Source organism: Aplidium turbinatum, chromosome 2, assembly GCF_918807975.1.
Source record: "Aplidium turbinatum chromosome 2, kaAplTurb1.1, whole genome shotgun sequence".
In the NCBI taxonomy this organism is placed as follows: domain Eukaryota; kingdom Metazoa; phylum Chordata; class Ascidiacea; order Aplousobranchia; family Polyclinidae; genus Aplidium; species Aplidium turbinatum.
This window is the reverse complement of record NC_137473.1, coordinates 52,152,359-52,172,593: the sequence shown is the minus strand read 5'-3', so window position 1 is coordinate 52,172,593 and position 20,235 is coordinate 52,152,359. Positions and strand designations below refer to the sequence as shown.

Here is a 20,235-nt window from a genome sequence, read left to right as displayed (position 1 = left end):
ACTGTCTGCCGTGAGACTTGATTTGTCCACCGAGATAGCTGCTCAGACCGGACACGTTTGTCCGCCGTCAACAAAACGAATTTCGAGGCCTGTAGGCTACTTCGAATTATATGCTAGTCACTTTGAACTTTAGATGGGTAGATACTAAACTGAGCAAACTGCACCTCGTTATTGACACTCCCAAGAAAAAACAAAGCGGAAGAAATCAAGAAAAACGTTTTTCAATCATTGTTACTATGCTTCAACGACACCATGCTGGCGTTTATCAGCTACCGTACTTCTGTTTCTTTTGTTATCTTTGGAGCAGCGCTCTTGTTGCAACAAGTAGATCTTTTAATTGAGATCGATCCGCAATGAAGGTCAAACTAACGCAAGTTTGAACTTACAAACAATTGCTTTAGGATTTTTTTAAAATAATTTGCGGGGGGCAGCCACCCCGAGCTAAATTCACGGGGGGGCGCCGCCCCTCCGCCCCCCCGGAGTCGGCGCCTATGACTGTAGAATTGTTTTTTTGTAGAACTGTTTTTTCAAGTTTTGTATGAATAAACAAAAAGGCGTTTTGATTAAAGCTATGGTAAGGGTACTAAGAGCAAAGTCACTACAGTAAACAAATTAAAAATATTACTTTAAAATATTAATATGGCGATTGAATTAAAAAATTGATATTCAATCGCCATCTCTGCTTCAAGCAGATTGCACGTAAACATATGTTATCTGTTTCCATCAATCATCAGGCATTGTCGAGCATTGGTACAACTTTCATAAATTGGCAGACATTGTAAATGATTGTGCGGCCATAATCTTAACCTCAACCCCCAACCATAATCCAAAAAACTGGTCCAATTGGAACTGGCAATGGGTACCGGTAGTTAGAGGAATCGAATAATTGTGTTTTGTGTATTTTTTGTTTATTTGCCAGCAGAACAAAGTAAGCTGAACTGCGAAACTAAGTGTTGTAAGTTAAAGTTTTTAATAGCCAAGGCTTGCAACAAGCCAGTCTCATTATTATGCTGGGCTAGCTATGTGGTGGTACAGTATAATATTTATATTATAGTTTCGGGAGAGAGTTTGCTTTTTTATACCAAAGACAGGCAAGACACAACAATAACACAGGGTTGAGCATTACAACAGTATATTACATATTTACAAATAGTTCAACATTCAAACGTTTTCGACTTAACTTAAGTCCTCATCAGGAATCTGTAAATAATTATAAACTACAATAAATTTCACTTCTTGACAGTGACTACCGTAACTAACTAACTAACTAAAAGCATCAAGAAACACGCACGATTAAAAGCACTGGAGTGGAAAACATACAGACAGACGAAAAATTACATTAAGAAAAGGCAACTGCATGACTAAGTTACAAACGAATTTGCACCACGGAGTACGTGATACAACTAGGCTAATAAATATTGAGGAGAATGGAGGCGCCACCGGCAAATAATTGTTTGTTTAGATTTGTATTGTAGCGTTTGATTAACAACGCTTCCTGAATTTTTGTGTCAAATTGGGATTTGCCTTTGCGTAAAATTTTAAATGAGTCAGCAGAGAATTTTTGATCTGTGCAAAAAGAACAATCCATGATATGGTCCTTGATAGCACTTTTCTTTAAGTCTCTAAAGTTCAGATGCTCCCGTACTCTCGTGGTCAAATGTCTGGTGGACATACCGATGTACGTCAATGCCGAATCACACGGACATGTAAAACATGTCCGTGTGATTCGGCATTGACGTCGTATATTGTTTTACATGTCCGTGTGATTCGGCATTGACGTACATCGGTATGTCCACCAGACATTTGACCACGAGAGTACGGGAGCATGTGAACTTTAGAGACTTAAAGAAAAGTGCCATCAAGGACCATATCATGGATTGTTCTTTTTGCACAGATCAAAAATTCTCTGCTGACTCATTTAAAATTTTACGCAAAGGCAAATCCCAATTTGACACAAAAATTCAGGAAGCGTTGTTAATCAAACGCTACAATCCAAATCTAAACAAACAATTATTTGCCGGTGGCGCCTCCATTCTCCTCAATATTTATTAGCCTAGTTGTATCACGTACTCCGTGGTGCAAATTCGTTTGTAACTTAGTCATGCAGTTGCCTTTTCTTAATGTAATTTTTCGTCTGTCTGTATGTTTTCCACTCCAGTGCTTTTAATCGTGCGTGTTTCTCGATGCTTTTAGTTAGTTAGTTAGTTACGGTAGTCACTGTCAAGAAGTGAAATTTATTGTAGTTTATAATTATTTACAGATTCCTGATGAGGACTTAAGTTAAGTCGAAAACGTTTGAATGTTGAACTATTTGTAAATATGTAATATACTGTTGTAATGCTCAACCCTGTGTTATTGTTGTGTATATTTATATTAATAAATGAAACGGTATAGGCCTAATATAAAATATTATAAATCTGTTTATGATACTGAATTCAAAATATCACTATTATTTGCTAGAAATAGGTGGTCTTTTGAACAGACTTTTGTACTTTTGACTTAAAATTTCTAAAAAAACTTGCCAAAATGAGTGTACTACTCGGAAAAGTTTTTCCAAACCAACAATTTGACACAACAATTGGGAAAATTGACTTGCATCAGTATATTGAAGGATCGTACGTGAAATATCTTGTAGAGTTGTAGGCTATGTTGATTTACTTTGACTATCCGCTTTTTATGTTTTACTGCTTTTTTATCAATCACATATTTTTTTTAAGTTTGCTAGTTGTTTGTTTGCTCCAGTAAGCAATGTGTTTTGTGTACCAGTAGTGGTCAATTGTGTAAAATTGAAAATACTTTTTATTCTGATACAACTATCGTAATGACTGCAGCTCATCAGCACTCATACTTACTGCTGTAACATAGCCATTATTATTTGATTTGATGATGAATGCAAAATAGCAGTACCATCTTAGTGTGGGACTGTATTTATGTGGTGCTGATTTACAATATCGGTAGCTCTTTATGGGCTATTGTTTTGTGGAGATTATGAATTTAGTTGGCATTTGTCTTTATGTTCATCATTAACCATATTCTGTTAGTTGAAACTCAAGTTAGATAGATTTCATATTAATTTATGTGAATGCTTTGTTGCTGTCTATATATTATTGAGCTTTACAATGTGATCAGTGGATCATTGACCATACATATTACATGTGTATGTTGTAGATGGGCAATCATATTCTCCCACCCTGCTGATTACACACCAGTTTGTACTACTGAGCTTGGAAGGGCTGCAAAGCTTGCCCCTGAGTTTGCGAAACGAGGCGTAAAAATGATGGGGTTTTCTATTGATTCTGTTGAAGATCACAAAGGCTGGATTAAAGTAAGTTTCATACCATTGTTTCCAGCTTCTTTGTAATCACAGACATGTTTCAAAGAGTTACCAAGAATGAGGCCCTCCCAAACTTCAAAGAGTGCCCATCACCCTCAGTGAAAATTTTACAAAATTTGTTTGAGGTGTATGTGAATCGGATTGCTTAAATTATTGTAACTTTTCTCAACATTCATTGACCCTATTCAACTTTTCATGGGCCCTCTGAGGTCCACTAGAGCATTGCATAGGGTTGAATTGTTGGTACTTCGCCTGCTAGGTTTGTACCCTGGTCAGTGGTCAGTGCTGTGGGTTTGAATAAACTTGGACTGATGACTTTTTTTGCAGAGAAGTTACGTTAGGTCAATCTTTGTTAAACCGTAATGTAAATTGGCTACCATGCAACCCGCTGGTTCTCTAATTGCTATGCTTGTTTACCGTCAGTGCGATCATTTAAGATTTAGTTTTGTCATTTAGTTCATCATTTCTTAAAGTTTTGTGCTGATGGTGAATAAAGAGAGTTGTACAATTACTTCTGTTTTCACTTGAAATGTGGGATAGCTGTTTGGTAAAAGCTTATGTTAGAATATTTTTTTTTTTTGCAATTAACGCCTTGATTCACCATTTAAAAGCCCACCTTGACAAACTCGCATTGTTATATTAATATTATTGTTTTATCAATTGTTTTTATATTATTATTTGGACAACTCCTATTGTTAAACTCAATATTGTTTTGAAGCTTTATTCGGTGCTGATTTTAGTTGACTGTGAACTATGAAGAACTTGTGTGTAACATTCATGGCCCGTGGAAAGTAGCAGACCTCTTTTATTTGGTCAACGTTTCATCCTATTATCTTTTACAGGACATTAATTCATACAGTGGCATGGGAGATTGCGCCTTTCCGTATCCTTTGATTGCAGGAACTCGAAAGGTTGCTTCCGACCTAGGAATGCTGGATCCCGACGAAGTTGACAAATCTGGAATGCCATTGACAGCTCGCTGTGTACGTTTTTATCTCTTATTTTTAAGTTAACACATTAGTTTTGAATCTTTTTTTAACTTTGGCAATATGCCGTACAGTCAACGTGGACCTTCACCCTGATACTGTAGAAGTGTTTTTTTGTAGAACTGTTTTTTCAAGTTTTATATGAATAAACAAAAAGGCGTTTTGATTAAAGCTATGGTAAGGGTACTAAGAGCAAAGTCACTACAGTAAACAAATTAAAAATATTACTTTAAAATATTAATATGGCGATTGAATTAAAAAATTGATATTCAATCGCCATCTCTGCTTCAAGCAGATTGCGCGTAAACATATGTTATCTCACTGTTTCCATGAGTCACTGTTTTTAGCCAGCTCGCCCATTATCGTCAAATTGAGTTTGGTCCATGCCTGGATATTGTCATGCCATCGTTTTGGTGGTCTGCCTCTTTTTCTCTTTCCGTTAACTTTACCTTCCATGCAGATTTTGCTGATCCGTATTTTCATCTTTCAGTATGGTCGTATAGTTTTAGAAGTTTTGATTGTATGGGGTTGCTGCAATTGGCTGTAGCTTCGTTCTAGTAAATTGTTTTATCTACCCGCAAATTACCCAGAAACTAAATTTGTGCTTGCAATTCCTCAAGTTGATGTTTCAGAACCGCGTTCTTCAATGTATTTTTTTTTTTTTTTTTTTAATGACGTGGAATTTAACAATCGAAACGATTTAAAACGCATTCAAAACACTTTGCATCGAAAGTAACAGTTATCTAATAATCTAACTGTTTTCTTTATGTGAATAAGTTAGGCTGTTAGGCTACCTTAACTTTTTTATCAAGACTTTGCTGTTAGTATCATTTTCTTTTCTGTGATGTATTGAGCACTTTGATCTGCCACTGGTGTATCTTACTTCTAGAAAACCGTATTCACAACATACATATTCTAAGTGGGTACCGTACCACATTTTGCAACATCACATGTCAAATTGGCTTTCACTTAGTCAGGGCCTGGTTAAAACTTGATTATACTGTAAAGTAAACGACTAAGTGCGTTATTTATCCAATCAGGTTTTCATCATCGGACCAGACAAGAAGTTGAAGCTGATGCTTTTGTACCCGGCCACGACTGGAAGAAACTTTGAGTAAGTTGTTTTGTAGTTCCGCAGCTTGTGTAAAATAGTGTAGTACCCACACACTCAACATTAAAGAAGCAATGGAACAGTTTTGATCAGGGTTGTCGGTATTTTACCCGACCCAAAAAAACCCGGGTGGGTTTTTTTAAAAAAAAACACTTAAAAAAACCCATAAAAAAACCCAGAGCATCATATTTGTCCAATTTTTATCAGAAAATTGAAAAAATGAACCAAAGTACTACGAGGTACTTAAAACAAACTTCAAATTAGGACTAAAGGATGTGATTGTGAAGGAAATTTCCAAGGATAAATTGAAAACACAGTGGATATTTCTGTATACAAAAATCAAGTAATGCCACTTTGTACTACACTAAAACTCATTTATGCAAGAAGGCCTCATAGTTAAACAGCCCTAGTGCATTATTTTATTGAGTTATGCCAGCATGTACTGTGAGTGAGAGCATGGCATACGAGAATACGGTGAGAGGCACTTCATTGGTAAAAAGTAGTATTTGAGGTGAAATAAGCATGAATCTACCTTTTTTGCATCTTTTTTAAATAAAACCCAAAAAACCCGGTTTTTTTTAAAAAAAAAACCATGCGGATTGGGCTTTTTTAAAAAACCCGGGTTTTTCTCAACCCTGGTTTTGATAAATTTGATAAATCAATCCTTTTACATTGATCCAACGTTTGCAAACGTTGAAAAGGGACCGATGTTTTTCACTGTCTGGAAATTTTGTGTGGCTTTTTTATTCTTGCGTTGTTAAAATCTGATTGGTCACTATGCACGTCACACGGCATTATCGCCATGTCTGTATGCTTTAATAAAACAATAAGAAGGGTTCTTGTACAAAGCGTTATTTCGCAGGTGATTGTTTGGCAACATTGTTTCGGTAGATTTAGTGACAAAATGTAACTGTCCAGACTTTTATTTCTGGAGCGTGATCCATTTTTGTAAAAATCTCACAGCTTACCCCAACCAAAAAAACTGTCCTTTTTGCAATTGTATGCCGACGTTGAATCAATGAAAAAAGGAGCAAGTTTTACGAGTTGATTTGTTTGCTGCTCCAGCAGCGCACTGCCAAACGTGATATCTGAACCATATTTCTGTTTTGCTGCTCACCGGTTTAGTCATGTTGTTTTGCCACCGAGTGCGTTTTCATAGTTTTTTTGAAGCGCTCAGAAACTTTTAAATTGCAAAAGCCGTGCTCTGCTTAACGAGATGCCATGTGCTGACTTTAATTTCCGCTCATCGTGACAAAATATGAGGTTTAGAGGTTAAACCTATCATTTTAAAAGTTTGTTTAAATGTGAGTGCTGGAATTTGCTTAAATGTATGTGTAATAGGCTGTACGTAAGGGTAAGCCTTCGTTTCTAGCACATTTCCATCACGTTTCATTCAGTATTCAGAGTAATCTTTGCCTTCTTTCCGTTTTGTTACATAACTAATAATGTTAATGTTTTTATTTATTGTCGCTCTAACTCTTCGGTTTGACCCGACCTGGAATTGATCTCAGATCTACTAGCAACAGAGCCGATGGCGAAGTCACTCGGCCACTGAGCTGGTTTTGTTGCATAACTGAGCTCGGTTTAGATGAATCTCGCAATTTATGCAAAGTCATGGTGCGGCAATCGGTGTGCTTTTTATAAAACCCACCCAGACAGCAAAATTTGCCATTTTACGTTGAATCAATGTAAAAATAACAGATTTTGCTGTCTGGGTTGCACGTACAGAAACGAAGCGTTTTCTGGCTTGCCTAAGTTTGTCTTAGCAAAGCTCTCGAGATTATTTCAACAACGTGGGATTCCTTTAGCTGATGTTTGAACAGACATCACATTGTAATAGCGGCTTTTTGTGATTTCTGCGTTGATATGGTTGTTGTTCAGTGCCTTAATATTTTTCGCCACTCATAACTTTGGAGTCTATTGTTGAACACGTTTTATCAGACTGTCTACTATCTTGGCAGGACTTGTTGTACTCATCTAGCATCTTCCATCTAGCAAAAGCCGTTTATTTACACTGATTCAACGTCTGTAGATGGGTATTTTTTCCTGGGATGTCTCACTCTGATATGACATCGCTCTGATAGCAACATTTCTTGCGTTTATTAACGTCTTCAGATGTTAGATGATTTTTCAGCTGAGTATGCACCTGCCTGAAGGGCATTTCGCGCCCGATCATTGTCACCGCACATCTTTTATTGACTCGAAGCCCACGTCATCAACGGCGAATAAAAGATTTAAGCCAGCTAAAATATTTGCACAATGACAAAAGTAACCAGGCCCACTTTAAGACAGCAGCATTACGTTTTACAGCACGTGTAGATACATCATACAAAATTTACTCACATTATAAAACATATGCCATCGTGCAGGCATTGCCGGTGATAAAAGAAGATCTCGGGTGTACGTTTATCTTGTCTTGCTGGTCACATTTATTCTAGAAACTTAAAAACTAGTTTGGCACATTAATATTTCAAACTCGTGCCCAGCAAGCATGCTTTGGTATTAATAGAATGTTTGTTATTTAGTTGTGATATTTTATCATGCGGAAACGTTTTGCGTGTTTATGACGACGCAATTACCACTTTCTGAAATGGCAAAAAATGTGTAGTGTGTTGTTCTCAAGCGTTTTGTGGCCTGTGGCTTCAATATTTATTTAGGGAAATAGAAACTAAAAGCATAAGTACGTAAATTGTTAAAATGTTTCACTGACGTTTCGCCATGGTTGGTTTATGAATCTTTATCCTCGGACTGACAAAGACTTCATGGGTTATTCCTGGTAGTTTCTCATGCTTGTAGACTGTAGAGGCTCTTGACGCGGGCCGGTTACCGAGATTGGCGAAGTGAATTTCCGATTGTTGAAGTGTTGTTGCCGGGGAATTTTTCCATTCACTATGTGCCTCTGAATGGAGAGCAGTCCTGAAAGTGCGTTGCTCAAGCGCACACCCCGAGAGTCGAACTTGCGCCGCGTGATCTTGAGCAGGTCGCGTAACCACTGAGCTAACTGGGCGGCCATACCTTGACAATGCGCATCTTCAGAGTACAATGTGCAGCAACGGGTGGCACAGCAATTGTTGCATCATCATTTTTGTATTTTCAGTGAAATCCTTCGTGTCATCGACTCTCTAAAGCTCACTGCTGAGATGAAAGTGGCTACCCCGGTAGATTGGAAGGTAAGTGAAAATGTCCAACAAGTTATCCAGTGAAATTGTAGTCATGATTCATTCATAGCGTATCACGCCAGTGTCGGAGACAGATAAGAGTGTTGCTGGTGATATTCCATGATTGCTGTCGCCTGTCGTCACAAAAAAGCCCAAGGAGGCAGTTGGTGAATGGTGAGGATGTACTTCATCATTTGAGTGTCTAAAAAGTTTAAACCATATTAATCAAAGTCTGTCATGATAAAGACTTGAATTGTCCAGCAAGTGTTATCAAGATTAAACCTCGTTATGTAATTTCGTTAAAAGACAAGCTTGCTTCTGTTTGCTTTACGCTTGCTTGAACGGAACTACGTGACACTTGATCCACCACGTGGCATTCCATCATTTGTTCTTAGACAAACAGTACAATGATAGCGCTAGCAAACATATTTGGCGGCCAAACCAAGTAATTGGTAAAACCCGATGCATTGCGGCAAAAAACAAGTAATCCGACCCACTGACATATGGCATCTCACCGAGCAAATCAAGTCTTTTCAACGTATCCAGACGTTGAATCTATCTAAAAAGGACCGATTTCATGGCTGGGATATCCTCTGTGCAGCAGCACTGGTTAATGGCGGAACTGTTTTTGTTATTCGGTGTCACGCTTGGTTAACGGCGCGCACGAATACCGCGTTTGCATATGAGTCTTGCACAGTCCTGAAAACTTTATAATTTTAAAAACTAGTTTATCACTCAAACGATGATTCTCCACCTGATCTGGTAACTTGGCCTCACTTTCAGTAACTTTTGTCCTTGCTGGTTTATTTGTTGCGTATGTCACAACAAAAACATTACATGCCATAACATCTTTTATTAATTTTTGCTCATATAAATTCAGTAATATAATTAATGTGTTTCATTCTAGAGCGGGGATAAATGCATGGTAGTTCCGTCTCTGTCTAACGAGCAGGCCAAAGAGCGCTTTCCGAAGGGATTTGAGACAGTTGGTGTGCCTTCTCAGAAGTCTTACATTCGTTTGACTCCTGATCCGTCGGTGTAGAGCATTTGCCAACTGATTTGAAAGCGCAATGTCGATTGCCGTCCATTAATTAATTTTGTGCCATACCGACATTACCTACATAACAACCTTTAACTGCCTGTTTATAAACAGTTGACACCAAAAGCAGAAATTGTTCAGTTTCTAATGTTTTCATCATTTTCGAACCTATAGGCTACGGAGAAAAGTCCAAAATTGACGTTGATTTGACTGCACGACGCAGGAAAATTTTCTGTAACATATACCCAGACAACAAATCAAGCCGTTTTTTTACTTTTATTCAACGTCGACAGACGTCGAATAAATGTAAAAAGCAGTTGATTTGCTGTATGGGTGAGATGAACATGAAGCAGTTCATCATCGGTTTCAAATCTATTGTTTATCTTATTGTCCACTTGCGATGTTGACTATTGCTAATCCCATTCCATACTTTTAACCCGCCATCATCATGATACACAGCTGTATTGGATCATCTAACCTTGTAATAAACATTTTCACAGAACTTTTCACTGTGTTGTCATGAGTGGTAGTTTTATGTCTGTAGCATGGTCTGTAATAATTAGGTGTTGTTTTATATACCAACTGGAAGGACAGAAAGAAAGAAAAAAAAACGCTTGTTACTCCAACATATAGATGTAACCAGAATGTGATTAACAACATCAACCTCACTGTCCTCACAACACCATGAGACTTCGGACACATTGTAAGAAGCAACTCCGTAATGTTGACTAAGATGCTGTGAGGCAACGATACAACAAAATGTGAAATATTTCAACATCAAGCAGATCACAGCCGAAAGACATAGCCTACCTGAACTGATATCACGACAGAACAAAATGAAGGGAGGTCACAGCCGATCAAGTTTGATCGGTTGATTAAAAAAAAAAAACAGTTTTCAGTTGCAGAAGTATTCTTGACACATAATCGTTGCTTGCTAATCGTTTCAAACAAGACCGTGTCACTGCAGTCTTATAATGGCGTGCCAGGCAGGAATAACATACGAGGTCTATTAAAAAGTATCCGATTTTTTCTATTCCTACCAAAAGTAGTGCCAAGCCAAGCATGTTGGCCACGTCATGCCCTTTGTTGAGCGTTAAATGCAGATGAAAAGCACTTTCTCAGCGATTTTTTGTTTACGCAAAATTGCATTTGAATGACAGAAGCATTGCGTCAAGCTTTGGCAAAAACTCGGGAGATGTTCAGTTCACTCCATCTCAACCAAGAACTTGCAGAGAGTGTGGACGCAATTCCTTCCCAAGCTGCTGACGGAGCAACAGAAGGAACACCTAAAGGAAATTTTTCAGGACATTCTGAATTGTGCAAACCGTGACCTAGAATTTATGAAGGCTATCATTACTGGCGATGAAACATAGGTGTGCTATGGTTAAAAACTAAATTTAAATTCTCCTGCGTCTCTTACAGACACACGAATAAGCTACAGTACAAATTAAATTAACTGATATGGTTGTGATTCAACACGATAGTTTTTATTGGTCCGATAAACATTTTAAAAGATAGAGCAGGATACTTATCTTTTTGTAAAAATTGCAAAGACTGTGATTGATATTACTTAACTTGAAGTGAAAACAATTACTAAAAAGTGGGGAGGGGTAACAAAAAGTTTCGTGAGGGCCAAAACCTTTCAGTGAGGGAAACGCTCCCCACTTTCCCGTTTAAACAGGCCCTGATGGCTATGTTTTTCCCCGTACGATATCGGATTATAATTAAATACATAAGTTTAAAAAGGGCGCAACTCCATTTTTTTCAAATTTTAATTTTCGAGCTTTTCTTATTCCTTCTAGTGTCTTTTCAATAACACTTCAAAAAGTGACTAAATTTTTCAAGTCTAAACATGAAAAACACCTTCTCAATATTTTCATTAATTACAAGAAAGGCCAAATTTTAGAAATTGGGCTTCAACTTTTCCATAGCTTTTTTCACAGAATCTTCACTGAATGAAATTTTCAAGCACAGTAGGTATATCTAATGGTATAAATAAGCAGATAAATAATATAAAAATTCTTCCACAAAAGCAAATGGTCAAAATAATTACAACGCATTTATAATAAAAACACCTTTGAGGAAATTGGATCCTTCTTGCATTCATCTATTCAATGGATCAGCTCGAGAACTACTATTTTTTCCAATTGCAATATAGTAACCAATGAGATTAGGTGTCACTGGCGTCAGTCAGGCCAGCTTGTTCGAAGCAACTAGATCACTGATTCAATCACCGGTAGATGGCGCTAAAGTATTATTGTTGTTAAATTTAAAAAAGAAAGTGGCAATAGATATGAAGTGAAATGTGGCTTGTGTCCCTACTATGTGGTAGGACAGGTAAGTATACAACTTTGTGTGAACACCGTCGACGGAAATACGACATTTTCTTGAAAAGCTGTGTAACTGATGCTATGCAAGACTAGGCAAAACTTTGTTATAAAAGTAAGTTATTGAAATTTTTAGCGGCCATGAAAAGATGATTTGAATGAAAATTAACTTCATTTTTAAACCAAACCTTGTGGCTTTAACTTCTTAAAGATATCTATATCTAGTTTTTAATAAAATGAAAATAGGATGAATTTGTTTAAATGTAAAGTGTGAAAATTAGGAAAAAAATGGAATATTTGAGTTCAATATATGCTAAAAGAGAAGAAAACAAGTACTTAAAAAAAATTGCAAATTTAAAAATTGCCAAAATTTTTCTGTAAATTATTTCAGTTTTTTGTCTATCTCAATATTTCTTTTGAAATTTTTGAATCGTTGCAACTAAGGTGCTTCCCCCCACAATTCTTTTTTCTAAATCTGCTATTGGACCTGGGAAAGGGGTAGCCTATGTTCAATTTTATCAATAAAATAGCCCAGGCTGCCTTGTTGATGTTTGCAATTTAAGACGTGTGCTACTCCAAACTAATAAGAAATTAATATCACTCGTTATTTGCTTTTTTCGTTCATTGATTCACTGTAAGAATCTTTATCCTCGGACTGAGACCAGAAAGTAGCCTTTAGGTGGTGGGGAGGGGAGGATTTCAACAAAAGACAATGTTGTGTAGGTAGATCTACATTAATCCGACATTGCAATTACATTATGAAGCCTATATAGTAGTTACTTTTGTATGATTTAGGGTCGCCCCCCTCTAGATCCACCACTGGACTGAGAAAGCTGTTCTGAGAGCTTAATCCTGGCAGTTTCGCATAGCCTACTTGTAGTGTAGAGGCTTTGAACCACTGAAGACCAGTCAGTAGTTTAGCCTACTCTACAACGGCTCATAAGTCGGAAATGAAGGGCTAACTTGTTTCAGCAAGCAATTTATTAATAATTAGATTTGATTTGCAGGTGCAAATTTAACGTTGATTTAACGGTGTAACGTTGCGTTTAGCCTATTGAGTTGTAACGTGATTAGGATACTAGTAGAGTTACTTACAAGTCAGCAGTTGTGAACTGAGCAAGCGACAACTGAGCAAGTGACAACTGAGCTAGCAACACTTGAGCAAGTGGCTGAAGTTGGTAAATGATAAAACTGAGCAGGCCATAACCAAAATGAGTTTAACAAGCGATGACCAAGCAAGTCCGACGTGGGCACGAAAATCTCATTTGCTGACTTGGCAGTAGCTGAAATGTACTTGCTGAGTTGAAGCACTTGCTGAGTTGTTGCATGCCGAGTGGCCTGACGACCGTATAGACTATAGTAGTAAGAAGAACAGAAGAAAAAGTACATTTTTGTAAAAAATATAACTAAAAAATATTTTATTAAATAAAAATATTAATAACTTAATACTTTTATAAAATATATTCGTAAAAAATATCTCAAACGATAAGGTTCTTACTTTTTAATGAAAATTTTCGTTTTGAACTGCACTTCTTTCTTTTCGTTCTTCATTGACCCGACCAAAAGTTTCACTTGGAAAAGCCCTGCCCAAAAATTGCTTTCCAGCTTATTGGTAGAAACCGTCACAGCACGTCTGCAGTTTGCAGTTTGGTGAAGTTCAAAAATTATATTTTTAGGTACAGCATCCGTTGGAGTCATATGCTGCAAGACGCAACAATGCATTTAAGGTCTTGTCTAATGCAATTTTTCTTTCAACTAGTTTGTTACAAAAGAAGGCCTGGAACGCCATGGTTTTGACAGAAAAAATTATTCCAAAAAAATTTCAAATCATTTGACTTTACCTATTCCAAGACAAAGAAAAAGAAATCAAATGCTGGATCAAGACTTGAGAAGGTTTCAATTGCAGAGTATTCTTTCACGGTGCTTTCACGTCGTATTGGTAATCAGTAATATAGTAGCCTATTTCTGTAGCTTTCCCCCGTTACTTTTGAGCTAGAAATTTAAGAAAGACTTGCAAACACTGGTACCCTGCTATATTACAGCAGTGAACATTTTTGTCATTTTGTGAAAGTTAAAACCAAAGTGCTCAGCACAGCTCCAATATTTGTAAAATTGTAATTATAGGCTACCCCTGTTGGCAATGAGTGTGGGAAATCAGCGATTATTTTGAAGAATATTACCATTGGAATGTCTTCAAATTTGTTAACATTCATCGAAAATATGGCCAATTTTCTCTTCCTGCAAGAAAGAAATATATCTGATCTTTTTCCATATTTGTTTGCCTTACTGCATGGTCAAAGTAACTTATGACTCTGTGGTTCACAATCATAGATTAATTATTGAGATTCAAATCAAGGCACATGTGTTTTTCCGGTTGGTTGTGGTAACTTACTCTTAATAGACGGAGCCTCATTTACAAATCTCCCATGGTTTTGCTTACATATCTCCAGCTTTGTAATCTCCTCCTTAAAGTTTCATCTTGTCCTCCAACCAAATGAGTTTTTAATGGTATTAATAGGTTTTAATGACATTTTGTTACATGTTGAATGCCGTTTCATGAATACTTGGCTGCATTCAACAGCTGTATTTTTAACAAACTCTTTATTTCAAATATTGAAATGTTTGCCCCGAAGAGTTGCTTTTTCCTTTTTAAAATTTTCTCTCTGGCTACGCCACTGGCGTGGATCCACATGTGTGTCTTGGTCGGGCGTGTGGTAATATGTTTATAAAGTTGTAAAAGGTCAGGCTGCCACCAGTAAAAACCGGAATACGACGAAGAGACAACACAAATAATTCTGAGTCGTTTATTATTCTTTTGAAGATCAAGGTGCACATGACGACATAAAGCACAAGCTAGAAAAAGCCGTTTTTTTACTGATTTAGCGTCTACTGACGTTGAATCAATGTAAAAAAGGATTTACTAGCTAAAACGTTGAATAAAAGAAATATTTGGTGTTTCGTGGATGCCATTACAAAATATATAACGCTGTAACAACTATAAAAAATTGATTAAACACATAACAGAGATTGTAAGTCCTTACGTGTGGCAATGCATTGGATTTACTTGCCTACTTTTCGTTCGCAACTGCTTATAGCAAACGGGATTGCTGTGGACATATGCGGATCTTGCATTAAAACATGTCAAAATTACGATAAAATATTAGCAACAAATAAATAGCTTATTTCAGGCTTTTCCTTTCAACCGTGCGCTATTAAGAATGACATCTGCCGCTTCTTCTCATGAAACAGACCGCAGACCACATTATCAGTAACTACAGCCTACCATCATACGTTATCAAATGAACCAACTCCGTGGTTGACCAAAGCCTACTGTAGTTCCTCTCCGACAGTCTCACAGTCAAGGTAACACAGCCAACATAGAAAGGTAAATTGATGGACGCTAGGTTTTAAAGGCTCATACAAAGACAAATACACGTTTACACACAAAATTAGCAGATATCACCCCTTTTCTTTTTTAGTGGAAGGCGTTGCTTTAAATTGGCTATTCGTATTACATGTCAGTTTATAGTCTATAGACTTTACAACAAAGTAGGCTACAACAAATAGATTTATAGGCTAAGCTAGACCAAGGTAACAACCATATAACATAGAGCAAGCGAAATGAAATGTTTGTTTCAGCAGATTGAACAGAAGGATTGATCGAAAAAAGCCAGAATTTCACTCTTTTGAAGGTACATTACCGCAAAGTTGTTTCCAACTGGACTTTTTGCAAATAAAAACCGTCATCTTACATATAGGATGGTGAGCTGAAATGTCCAAATAGGCTTACAATAACCTAACAGTGTCTTGCGCTGTTCTCCATACGCCGATCGGCAAACATCTCAAGCGCGATTGTGCTCGATTTCGTTAGAAAATAATCGCATATCTTCTTTTTATTGCTTCATTTCACTTCGACGCTAAAGAAGTCTTGTGTCAAAAAGGCTGGTGCTGAGGCTCTATACGACTTATCTGGCTTTGAGGAATAATTTTTCTTAAACCCAAATGAGAACCGTCGGGCAACGTTTGAATGTCTTCTGACAGTTTCATCATGGTCATAGCAATTTTCTTTGTTGTTGTTATTACTTTTTTTAAAGAACTTGTTTGAATTTTTGGTTGGGGATACAGAACCGTTGTTCCATCCTCCAGGAAGTATAGTTGCCATGACAGTTTCAAAAGTGTTCTTTTTGCTTGCAAATGCGTCCTTGTAATAAGAAGAGTTGACAAAGCGCGGAAAGGAATCGTTTTCCATGACGGAAAAAACATATCTTTGAGCGGTGCAGAAAACATCTGAAGTCACGGTTATGCACCCAGTCAGTTCAATCGTGATTTTTCGCCTTGTTAGATTGTTGATGTTGATCTGAAAATTAAAGAAATATAGTTTAGATTCAGGTTATTTATACGTTGTCTGCTCTTAGATGTTGATATATTCGAATACGTGTCGTCGATGGAAGAATAGGCCGACGATTATGCAAATGTAACTTTGTGAAAAAGAAAAATGACAACTACAGCGTTAAGATTATAGTTGCGGTATAGGAATTGAGGGCTAGGGTATCGCTTATTAGAATAAGATGAAGGTTGGTATCAGGGTGTTTTCAGGTTTGATGTATCGTATGAGCGACCGAAAGGAAGAGCTACAGTTACAATTATAGTTAATCACTTACTGGAAAGAAACACTAATGCAACGCTGAAGTTAATATAAAACTATATTGTCCGATTGAAAATTTAGTTTTGTAAATTCAAACAAAACGATTTCGACTCTATGAGAGCATACGCACAAGCAATTTGATATGATAGCCTACATTCATTTCTTACGACCACTTTTTAAGCCACAACATTACAAAACTGATGTACTGTTATATTGATTGAATGTAATGTTGAGAAGCACTTTTGATTAAAAAAGCAGTGGTATCAACTTGGTTAAACAATGATTCCTGTTATGAGACCAAAAGCTTGGTGACGCAGAGTTTGTGGAATTAAAATCCAAAAATAGCTTAATCTTTCAAAAATTCGTAAAATGCCATCGCTTGACTGCAGCTTTGCCCAAAAGAATTTTGTTTTTTTGCTTTCGATGAACCGCGGACGGATAGGGCTAAAAATGGTCGAGATTTCAGGGAATTTGCTTTGAAATCAAACACAACATTTACCTGGCTAGGAGCGCTTGGGGAGATGTATTCCAAGTAAATGTCTTGACCCTCTTTGTTCCTTTGTTCTTCCCCTTTCAGTTTCTTGAATTTCTCGCATGAAAGCCAGAAACACAGGTTTTCAGAACTGTGTTCAGATTCTAAAAAGTCCAAAAACGCACTTCTGTACTCTGAAAATGAAAAAAGATCTTTAAAATTGGAACAAATGTTTGATGCCTAGTTCTACTCAAGATTATAAAATTTAAACCAAAAAGACGAGTTTCCGCTGATTCATTGCGCGCTGGAGAAGGACGAAGAAAAAGCGAGCGGAGTGAATTTAAAAATAAACTTTTTTAACTTCCTCACAACTTAATTCATTTTCTAAAGCCGAAATTCATTCGAGTTGCGCACACAAAGCAAAGAATCGAAAAAGAATAATGCACTTTTGAAATGTGATATCAATCAAGGTTTAAGCCCTTTTTTGTGACTTCAAAAATGACTCGCTTGCTTTAGTTTAAAATCTATATTGTTCTGTGCGTAATATTGCTTGTGGCACAGTTGTTAAAAATATATTTCAAGGTAATTGTTTGGTTGTCGCAGCGTCATATCTAACACAGGCAGCCTGAAGCTATGATGCTTAACAATTACTAATATAAATCAATTCTTGGTTAATTTTGAAATTTAAAATAGCTTTTTGTAAGCCTTACGTTTGTTAACGTAGATTCAACCAACCACATCATGATAACAACCAAAATTGATCAAAACATACATTTGGACTTAAAACTCTTTCATTAAAACGTAATTTCGTTGCAATAGTCAGCACGTTCTACGTGATCATCGATATTCTAATAAACTGTTGTTGGATTTGGACATTGAGTAATTTAACTCGCCTACGATGATGATGACAATAGACCGCCCGCTTCTTATTATCAAAAGGAGATTTAAAAGCTATTTTATGCCACAAATTATCGATAACATTTCAGTTTTCCTCCGCCGAAATACTTGAAAAGGAAAACAATCTTCCTAGCTACGATACCAATATAGATTGCAATTAATTGAAAGCAATGTTCGGAGAAAATAACAGATCCTTACTTTTTGTTACCAGCATTTCCATTAAGGACAATGAAGCACCAGAGATAGAGTTTCTTTGTCTGTAAAGCAATTAGTGTTATTCATTAGTGGGAAGAAAAGTCCAAAAATAGCATTCGCTTATAGACTCGGCTGCAAGTAACCTATTTAGTTTGACAAATCGTGGCTACAATTCGGATGTATTATGATTCTATAATCAATCAAACGCCGACATGCGATTGAAACGAAATAGAACTCATTTGTAGACATATTTCTAAAAACCCCCTCAAAAACGGACCAGTATGTTTTAGTGTATACGTAAACTTGTAGAGTAGACAATCACATAACAATTAAACCATGAGGAACAGTTTGGCAAAAAAAGTTACCGTGCAGTGCATTTTGGTCATTTTAAAAATACTTTCGCATGAGTGGAACTTTTCTAACAAAGTTTCCAAAAACGTGGCCACAAACTTCAAGGTTGCCATGTTACTCATTGCACTTATTTCCGCGCTGCGCAGATGTTGCATCATGAAAAAATCTTAAACTCAGAGCAAGGAAGGAAAATTTACATGTACTTACTTCATGGTTGTTAAAGTTGAGATACAGTGTGGATTTATGTTTGTGAGTCGTTTGAATAGTTTTCTTGTATGTTTTCAGATTTTGTTTTTCTTTGCGCACTATCTGTAAAATAAAAGCATTATTAAGAGTTGTATTGAAAATTTACTATTTCTATTCATTGTTGAAAAGCAATAATTTACATATTATCTATAAACACACAACTTCAGCAAAAACTAAACAGAAGTGAATAGAATTAATAAATCAATTATCCAAGTGACATGAAAGGTAAAGTTGCGTTGTTTGCTTATTTTTTTGTTAAAATCAAGTTTGTTTAAACTACTTTGTTTACATTTTAAACCACTTATCCAATCAATCAAAACTTACCTTCAAGGACACGATGGCTATGTTTTGGAATGATGGCTTGCTGATTGAAATAATAAGTCCAAAATTTTGTCGGTTTCTACTGTGGATTAAAGAACCATTTGAGTTTTGCTCTATATTTTACAAAAATTGTTTCATTTTAAACCTGTAAAGAAATAAAATGATTGTGAAAGGTACATTTGTTAAATTAGACTTATCTTTCAATGATTTGCAACACAGTGCATTGTAGCCTACTCAGCACCAACCGCTCACATTACAAGTTACTTATTTTCTGCGCAACTGGGAAATGATTGCTGATCGGTTGGTTATATATGAAGTGTGACGTCACTGCTTTTTTCTTTTTTCTGCATCAACCTTTGAAGAATTTGAGAAATCCAGATCAGAAAAACAATACTTGCAATGATGCAAACTTTCTTCATACCAAAAGGTAACTCTGGGATGTGTGACCTGAGGTACGTTCCGTGAGTTGGATTCTTCTGAAGAGCGCATGGTTGAGTTCCGGCCAGACTTTAGCTCCATGACAGAAGCTACTTCGGTGACAAAATAGTTTTTACTAATTTTAACTGTGATTTAATCGATCCCTCAATGGTTTATTTGCCAGAAACAGGAACAGTGCATGCTCGAAGTACGCAAGTTCAATGGCTGATTGATTGTTATGACAACAATAGAATGCAACAACACAAACAGCGCTGTACTTTAGCATAAATGGAAAACAGGAGTTGCCTGCATTCTTGAGAGGGGAGATTCTTGGTGTAACTCTCAGAAGGGCCCCAGTTCGGTACCACTCAAGAGTCTTGGAGATGTGTCTTTGAGAAAACACTTTATAACACGCTTGAAAGTGGAAACTAAGATTAGCTGTCTTAATTTTTTCGTTGACTTAATTTTGTTGATTCACAGGGTTTATGACTTGACACAACAAAAAAACCTTTATGCTTGAGCAAATACGATGAACCCAATAAAAATGCTTGACTTTAAATGCCTGTGGAAGAAAAAAAAAACAACTAGCAGCAGAAAAACATTATGTGGTCGTCAAGTAAATTGTTCCCACTTCGATACACCAGTGAATGTCTTACCAAAACAAAGCTACTTGCTGTCAGAGAAAGTTGAATTACACTCTACAAACATCCATAAGTCCAGTCAAGCTCCCTCAATA

General features: G+C 36.7%; 2 protein-coding genes across 2 annotated transcripts; one reads left to right on the top strand and one right to left on the bottom strand.

Moving 5' to 3' along the window:
• The first annotated feature begins 2,464 nt into the window (after nucleotides 1-2,464).
• On the top strand, nucleotides 2,465-10,130 carry LOC145764802 (peroxiredoxin-6-like). The gene is made up of 6 exons (XM_082576479.1): nucleotides 2,465-2,615; nucleotides 3,169-3,325; nucleotides 4,177-4,317; nucleotides 5,361-5,434; nucleotides 8,529-8,601; nucleotides 9,497-10,130. Exons 1-6 carry the CDS (start codon nucleotides 2,527-2,529, stop codon nucleotides 9,629-9,631), a joined length of 669 nt encoding a protein of 222 aa, XP_082432605.1. The 5' UTR covers nucleotides 2,465-2,526; the 3' UTR covers nucleotides 9,632-10,130.
• A 4,615-nt stretch (nucleotides 10,131-14,745) lies between these two features.
• Nucleotides 14,746-19,227, bottom strand: LOC145764980 (regulator of G-protein signaling 5-like). The gene is made up of 5 exons (XM_082576697.1): nucleotides 19,086-19,227; nucleotides 18,723-18,824; nucleotides 18,168-18,226; nucleotides 17,100-17,266; nucleotides 14,746-16,312 (listed from the first exon to the last, which is right to left on the bottom strand). The coding sequence occupies exons 2-5, from the start codon at nucleotides 18,725-18,727 to the stop codon at nucleotides 15,857-15,859; spliced, it is 687 nt and encodes a 228-aa protein (XP_082432823.1). The 5' UTR covers nucleotides 18,728-18,824; nucleotides 19,086-19,227; the 3' UTR covers nucleotides 14,746-15,856.
• Nucleotides 19,228-20,235: the final 1,008 nt, after the last annotated feature.

Coding starts and splice junctions, on each gene's coding strand:
- LOC145764802 (XM_082576479.1), top strand. CDS start 2,527: ATGAGTGTACTACTCGGAAAAGTTTTTCCAAACCAACAATTTGACACA. Junction 5,435..8,528: donor ACGACTGGAAGAAACTTTGA/GTAAGTTGTTTT, acceptor TTGTATTTTCAG/TGAAATCCTTCGTGTCATCG. Junction 8,602..9,496: donor CTACCCCGGTAGATTGGAAG/GTAAGTGAAAAT, acceptor GTTTCATTCTAG/AGCGGGGATAAATGCATGGT.
- LOC145764980 (XM_082576697.1), bottom strand. Junction 17,267..18,167: donor GGAAATGCTGGTAACAAAAA/GTAAGGATCTGT, acceptor TTTCATTTTCAG/AGTACAGAAGTGCGTTTTTG. Junction 16,313..17,099: donor CCCCAAGCGCTCCTAGCCAG/GTAAATGTTGTG, acceptor TTTAATTTTCAG/ATCAACATCAACAATCTAAC.